Genomic DNA, 8,248 nt, shown 5'->3' on the forward strand with positions numbered 1-8,248 from the left:
ATAATGCACAGATCTTTACAAATTTCTTATTCACCCACACACTTCCACTGCATTTCAAGAAAATCAGTTTCTGCATAATCCCACAAACAGACACATAGCACCGAAAGCATTACCTCCTTGGTAAGTAAGCACTACTTTTATGCTATGACATTATGCCTCATTATACTGCCGACATTATGACCACCAACAGCTTAATTTGAGGAATAATAAAAATATACATATACTGGCAAAGGTCTCATCTTCATGTCATCTTAGTTTCCTGATTGTTTTAAAAACGGTTTATCCTTGAACACTTATGATGACAACAGCAGATTATCACAGATTTGCACAAGAGAACACGCAGATGTATGAAGATGGATTCTAAAGTTCACACACATCAAGTGGACAGAGGGTGAGAAGTTGGGGAAAGAGTTGAGCAAAAAGCAAGTGTGTAATTAAAAATAAAGAAAGAAAGAAAGAAAAAAAAAAAAAAACTCTGGGCCAAAAATTAATCAGCAATTAGGCCAGGATAAACAGAATGCAGTGACTTGTCTAAGTAAAAAATAAATTAAAAGTTTTCTTGGTCACCTCTGACCTCTGAACCCCCATGGTGTGCACGTATTCATGCACTGCTCACAATTCCACTGGTACAAGGAGTGTAGCCCAACTATTCAGTCCAACTCCCAGTTCTGAAACACAACGGAGTAGCAGAAGTGAAGCTCCTTGTGTCCAAATGCAAGTTCTTCCAGTTAGACTTGTTCACCAAAACCTCTTGATGTTCGGGTGTTCCTTGATTCCTTCTTCCCATTTCTCTCCCTTACAGTTCTTCTTTTCAATCACCTGACAGCTCCTTGAATCCTCACATCTTGCGAATGACAATAACAGTGGTGAGAACACCAGCTAAAAACCCCCACCGTCTGCCACGTGGGCGTCCCAAAGTAGGCGCGAATGCCTTCCTAAAAAAAGACAAATATTAGCATGTGCCTCGAGCAAGTGTGAGCAGCACAATATATGACATCGTGCATGTTATTACCCAGCCACCCTGCTCCCTGATCCAGTTGACCACATGTTCACGGAGGTAGTCCATCGTCCACCGGATAATCATGGTGATGATATCAGGAACTTTGGTTACAAGAGCCTGAAAAGGTAAATCAAAGAAGCAGACTGTGTTTATTATTATTAAGAATTTGACAACACAGCAGCTGTTTTCATGTGAATTTTTTCTAATGTGGTGGGGTACTAACAGAACTAGTTAACTCACTTTGATGACCAGTCGGCAAGCAAAGTAGAAGTGCAACCACCCTTCCCCAGCTGAACTTTCCATCTGAGAAGATCTGAATGGCCACTTTCATAAACACGTCTTGTGTGGGACAGAGCGAAGAATCATTTATCATCCTGGAGAAGACAAAATGTTGTGAACCTTCCAAAACTCTGGAGTCCTGCTGGTGAACAAAGGTGATACATGCCCACCTTTGGAGATCTGCATTGTTATCCAGCTCATCTCCAATCCTTTGTAAGCACAGGGCAAGCTTCTTGTGGTTTGGATCACATAACTCTCGTCCACCCAGCTGTTCTCTGGTCACGACAGCATTGCACTCTCCATGGCGCTGAACTTGCTCATAGATGAAACTACACAAGCAGACAGACAGGTGGCATTTAGCCAGATATGAACTGTAACTTAATTTAATCATAAAGATGCTCAAGTCCATAATTTGGTCACAACTAACAAATCACCTTTTTTTTTTAAACTTATCCAATGACTAATTTACAGTAAAAGAAAACAGTGAAAAGTACCAACTCATATCGCCCAGTTTCCACAGTGACATTTTAAATATGTGCTGGTTTGTATTATTTACCCAAAAACCAGTGATATCCAATTTATAACAGATAAGCAGAGGTGGTCTTGGTGGCCCCCAGACAGACTTCAGGAATAACAATATTCAATTTTAAAAAACTGACACAAAGCTCATTTCAACCGATATGTACAGTAACTTTAAAACCACAGAGAAGAAAGACACTTCAGCTACATTCATATAAAATACTAAACTCAGGGTTGTTTAGACGTAACCACAGTGAAACAATCAAAATAAGTTTGTGATTTCGTAAATTTATGTGGAAACAGTCGCATTCTCTCTCACACACACACAAGCCATTTACTTCATATTTTGCTCAACTATGTCCTTGTTGTTTCTTTTGCAACTAAATTCATACAAAATCACTTCCATGACCAAGTTATTTGAGTCAACAATTTACTTATGTCTCTTTGATAACCACACCTGCTCCAAATCCATCATCAATCCAGTATTCACTAACCACCCAGGCAGGTGCAAACATCTATCGGAAATTGTACAACCAAAGCAACTTCACTTTTTGGCTTGATCTGGTGACAGTTGTTCAAAATGTTTAATCTGGATAAAAGTAACCTGGATTTGGGAATGCCATTTTTCTCCCATTCCAGGATCACATAATCTGTCTTAATTTTAGACAGGTTTTTCAGAACATTGAATTGCATTACTCCAATCCAGATACAGACCTTTCAGGATCACCAAATCCAGAAAAAAAGCGCTCTAAATGGTACAAAATATTAGCTATGAATACTAACAGCTAGAATACACACCGGAGCCATGGTTCAATGCGTAGTTTTGGTTTCACACAACTGAAACAAAATAATGTTGAAATCTTGAGTTGTTGCTACTCTGTACTAAATATCATTGCTAATCTTCCCACCATTATAAACATTTCTTTTAACCCATGCCATGGTTCCTTAGTCATACACCACTCCTGATGTAGAAGGACGGCCATCAAGGAACTTTTCCAAGTTTCTTTGGGGGAAAACTTCATGTACTCCTCCATAGGAGTTTATATCGTCCTTGCAGTAGATCCCGAATTTTTAAGTTCTTGGTGCTCATACAAAACAGTTCAAAGCTGTTGTGCAGTATGATGTACACAAAACAAGCCATAATCAGCCTCATCTGGCATTTTACTTAATTCTTAGTGAGACAACAGAGCTTAAAAGGAAGGAGAGATGAATGATCGTAGTAAACTAATCTCACAGCAGGAACACACTGCTGTGGCCACGTTTGGATTACCACTACATGTGGTAGTCCGTAATCACAATGCAAAATTACAGCATTTTCTACTGTTTACCCTTGTTTTAATATAGCACCCAATTGTGACAATGTTCTCCTTAACTGCACTCTGTGGGCTATTACCGTAGTTATCGTATTTCCTTGATTAAATGCCTGACCTCAAATACAGACCTGCCTCATTTAAGTGCCAGGTAAAAACTGTTGGAAAAAAATTAATGGCTGCCTTAAATATGCACCAGTCTTGTTTAAAGGCCCGGGTCACATATGCTAGCTGCCAGACATCGCTGCCTGGTTGATTGTCTGTGTGAGCAGTCATGGGTCCAAATGGCAGCCCACTCACACGCATGCCTTCCACGCGTGTAGAAATCCCGGCCCAATGTGTACCAACAGTAAGGCTCAAAAGAGTCACATCCAAAAAACTCTGAATTATCAGGAATCATCCGCACTGACAAAGCCCTCATCGCTGACCTGCAGCAACCATAGGAGGAAGAAAGAGATCCCAAACCCACTCCAGAAGAAATCGTCACCATCAAGGAAGGAATCAGACTTCAAATGGACAAAACTATTCTAATATGGCAAGCTGAGCTGATTAAGAACGTCAAGCTAGACACTACATGACAGATGTAAAGCGGTTGTTTTTCGTTCGCCCTGCCCAGGGATAAGTGTGAAAATTATAAATTACAGAGCAGGCGGCAAGCAGCTTGTTAATAATCTCCTGTCCTGAATACGAGCCTGCCTCGTTTAGGCGCCAGATCTGCACACGATTTGGAAAAAATAAAGGAAATACAGTAATTTTATTTAATTAAATCTTATTTATGATCAACTACTGCTGAGTATTTAATTAAAAACCTATCAAGTCAATTCAACTTTGTCAATTCTGCAATACATACACAGACATATTGAGAATTGAAATCCCGTTACTCTGACTCCCAGCACTCTTTTCCAAACCGCTCCCGACACTTAAACATCTCAATTCAATAACAGGTTATGAAAATAATGTAAAATTAATTATCTGTCAATCAAAGGATTCAACTCTAATCTACATAATAATAAAACAGTAAGTCCTTTTGCTGCTCCCTGGTTTTTCACTTGGGGTCGCCACAGCAGATCCAAGGTGGATCTACATGTTGATGTTTGAAACAAGTTTTACCCCAGATGCCCTTCCTGATGCAACTCCACATTACATGGAGAAATGTGGCAGAGGTGTGTTGATGGAATATGCTAATTCCTTTTACTTCTGCCTTCAGTTTGTATGAGATCACTCAATAAAGCAAATCGGGTTTTGAGTCAGATGAGTCAGTTACCCAGAGTGTGCGCCGCTGAATGTACAAACAAGTTTCAAACCACTCCTGTTCCCAAATCATGAGTGTTGGTAGGAGGGAGCAGTTCTCTGAGTGCACGGGAGCAGAGAGGGAAGAAGAGCGAGGGAGCTGTGAATTACAAATTGCAGCGACAGGAGTGGTGAACGGTGTGTGAGCAGGCAAGTTTCTCGGGTCATGGAGGGGCTGTATGAGCTGGGAAGGAGAGCGAGTGATCTGTGAGCTAGTGGGTCAGTTAATTGTACAGTCACTTGGCCCAGGTCTGGATCATTGCCAGTTCCGGATCACTGCTGTAGTTTTTTGCGCGGGACCATTTCACGTAATCAGCACGAATAAGCTAATACTTGGTACCAATGGAAAGACTGATGTTTGTCTACAAACGACCACAAGCTTGACCAGATCCAGCCATCCTTGTGCCTTGTGATCAGCAGAGGAATCAAAACATTCGGTGTCTGCGGTGTGCGTTGCTTTTCTCACTCACTCATTCCTGCAAGTTTTAAGTAACGATCTCTAAAATGTAGCAAAGGTGAGTTAACCATTCGGTGTTTTGGTTCTAGAGTGGGAAAATACTTACTTACTTGGGTAGAAAATGTCAGTGTGTTATTCTTGCTGTTTAATTGCTGCACATATTTATCTCCGACGCAAAAATTTGCCGTTGCGGATCACTGAGCAGCAGCCTCGTGTCTGTAGTTGTGAGCCTTGTGGACTTTGGGGTTCATGTCAAAATCACGAATGGGCATGAATGTGGGGGGCTTTTACTTTTTAAAATCGGGAGAAATCTCACCCCCACACTTCATTTTTTGCTCGTAAAAACGTATAACGGTGCCTTTCGAAACTAAGTAAATTCTCATTTAATAAGTATAATTTCTATCATTTTGTGTTCAAAACACATTCTCGGGGCACAGTGCGTATCATTTCTGCATTAGAAGGGCTCCAGCCAGATGCCAGGAATGCCCCCAAAGTGACGCAGAGTGTCGTGATCCGGAACTGGCAAAAGTGATCCATTCTGGCAAATGTTTGCACCACACAATGTGGCTTCACACTAAGTAGAAGCGCTACCCCATCCAGACTTTTTTCAGCTAAATAACACCGAAATACCCAATACACAATTAAAGGACATTCAGTTGCATTATGGCTCCGTACAGCGGGACTTTAAAAAAGGTGATCCGGAACTGGGCAACCGTCTGTACTTTCTGTATCATTCTGTGATACAGCTCAGCTCGGCACAGTCAGGAGAGGAGACGGGAGCTGAGTGAAATAATGATCAGAGCCATTGCTTCAGCCACAGAGCTAATACAGCAATTCACATGATAGAATAACAGTTGCGTGCCATGTCTCCTCTTTGCACTTAGCTGCCGGAAAGCTTCAGAACTGAAACCAAACACACTAACCACTTGGCCACCACCCCTGCTTTCTAACGTACATAATACTTACTCTTTTAACAGAAGAGCTCCGACTTCTATGATCTGATCACTACTATTCCTGAAAGACAAACACCATACCATTAATGGAAAATAATCCGCAAGACAACGAAAAAACAAAAAACATATAACCACATTTTTGATAGAAAAGCAGAACTTGCTTAATATATCCAAGACGTTACAGTGATTTCAATCTGAAACTAAATTCACACTATAAATTGAATTTAAAAGAAATGCTTGAATTAATGTGTAATAATATTTCTGTTGACTATTTGTACGTTTGATTTTCCCGATTTCCTCAAGGTGTCATTTGTTTGGTGCCGAAAACCACCAAGTGAAAAACAATTTGTCTAAACAAAGGCGGGATGGCGGTATGTTAGCCAATTAGCCAAAGTTATTTAGCCGAACTTAAACAACAATGTGGCTCTATTTTGGAACTGGACAGCTACTGAGTCCGTCAAATTACAGCCTTAGATTATTTTCTGGCGTTCTCGTGGTTTCGCTTCGTCACGAACATGTTTGTTAGCTGCGGCTGTACGAAACCCAAAGTGCTAGCTAACGTTAGCCTCCTCGCTAATAATAGCGTTAGCAAGTGAATAAGCTACAATCATAAATTAAGAATCAATAACTAAAGCGTCCGACTGTCTTTGCCTGAGAGAGTGTTAACAACAATGTCACAAGTAGTTTTATAGTTATAACGCTCATACAGCTATGAACTACCTGTATCACCTGCTCCCGGCAGCGATGCCATCTTGTCTGTGTTGTTTATTCCTGCTACTTCCGGATCATCATGTGGTCTCGTTTATTCAGCTCCGCCCGCTAGTCCCGCCCACTCTCGCTCCAAATATGTTTATCGACTGTGAGGAGGCGGAGACTGAGAGCCGTGGATTTCTAAATTTGAACATTGACCACTGATTGGCTGAAAGCTTGGCGGCCTTCACATGAACAGGAAGTGAATGAAGTGAAGACAAAACTGGAATTAGACTGGGATTACGAGGAAGAAGATGATTGGGATTAGATTGATACGGAAGATGGCGGCAAGTCTGCACGGTTTTTAAGACGTCTCCGAAAAAATAAGACTCCAAACTGGTTTGCTATGATATTTATGACACCAAACAAGACTCTTTAGTTAATTAATGAAGACACATATGAGGTCTGTCATGGGAAGGAGTGGTCCCGCCCCCTCGACGGATTTTCATTGTCTGGAAATGGCAGAATGAAAAGGACTTTTTTTCCATCAGAATTTTTTCAGAAGCTGTTAGAGACTGGCACCTGGAAACCATTCGAAAATTTTACAGGCTTCACAGAGAATAAGGTCTGTTAGTACAGCTTTAAGGACCCCTTTAAGGACGCTCGGCGCGTCGTGCTCCGAGCTGTGACGAGCTGTGCCCAGCTCTCCACAATTTCACTGATACTTACTGGATTGGTAAGCATTGAAAGCCGAGATAGACATGTCCAAACTTGTCCTCTGACACGCCGAAACGGAGGTGTTCCTTTGTCTCGCTTCCAAAGCGAATCGGTCGTGACGCGCGAAGCCTCCGCGCGGCTTTCCATGACAAAATCTCTTGTTAAAAGTGAAATCTGCCGGAAAATTGCTGATGTCCAGCTCTTGTGATAACCAGAGAAAGAGCACACGACGGTCTCGTATCCACAGAGCCATCCGTTTAGAAATGGTCCGGTGGTTTGTGCCTCGTCGTGTGATGACAGGGTGGAGGAAGTGAAAATACTCATCCACCAAAACTCAGAGGACATTAAAGAGTTGAAGAAATCTGTTGAGTATTTGCACACAGAGGTTGAGGATATAAAAGAAGAAAATAAAATGCTGAAAACAAAGTGCGAAAAGTTTGAAACAGGTTGAAAATCTACAAGAGCGTGTGGCAGATGCAGAGCGCTACAAGCGCAGGTGGTGTCGTCTTTCTGGATTACCTGAACATGACCAGGAAAATGTCAAAGAAAAGGTGACGAACATCTGCCAGAAAGTGGCTCCTGCACTGGAATCGAAAGTCGCTGATGGTATTGACGTGGTCCATCAGCTGGGGAGACGTGATGGCAACAAGGCCAGGGGAATCGTCATTCTTTTCGCTTATCGCACTCTGAGAGATGAGATATGGAGAAATGCGAAAAACAACTCTTTTCTGCGAGACAACAAGCTGCGCTTTGGAGAAGATCTCACAAAGGATGACAAGGATGCCAGAGCTGCGTTGTGGCCCATCATTGAAAAGGCTCGAAAAGATGGAAAAAAGGCATACTTCGTGGGACGCAAAGGCTATGTAGATGGAAAAGAAGTTCTTGACTGTTGTTAATGAAGAAGAAAAATCCGCTAGTGATTTGAAGGTGGTTTATTTTCACTATATAATTTTTGTTCTCACTATGTGAAGTTGAATACATCCAGTTCATGAGGAAGATAAGTGCTTTCTTTATTACCAAGCTACTATATAAT

General features: G+C 41.5%; 1 protein-coding gene across 1 annotated transcript; it reads right to left on the reverse strand.

Moving 5' to 3' along the window:
• Positions 1-208: 208 nt before the first annotated feature.
• LOC117527968 (apoptosis regulator BAX-like) lies at positions 209-8,020 on the reverse strand. The gene is given in 9 exon segments (XM_034190485.1): positions 209-887; positions 889-935; positions 1,013-1,117; positions 1,241-1,271; positions 1,273-1,374; positions 1,450-1,608; positions 5,822-5,869; positions 7,735-7,901; positions 7,982-8,020. Coding segments are annotated over 9 exon segments (747 nt in total). The 3' UTR covers positions 209-838.
• Positions 8,021-8,248: the final 228 nt, after the last annotated feature.

The sequence above is a fragment of the Thalassophryne amazonica genome, chromosome 16, assembly GCF_902500255.1.
Source record: "Thalassophryne amazonica chromosome 16, fThaAma1.1, whole genome shotgun sequence".
NCBI lineage: Eukaryota > Metazoa > Chordata > Actinopteri > Batrachoidiformes > Batrachoididae > Thalassophryne > Thalassophryne amazonica.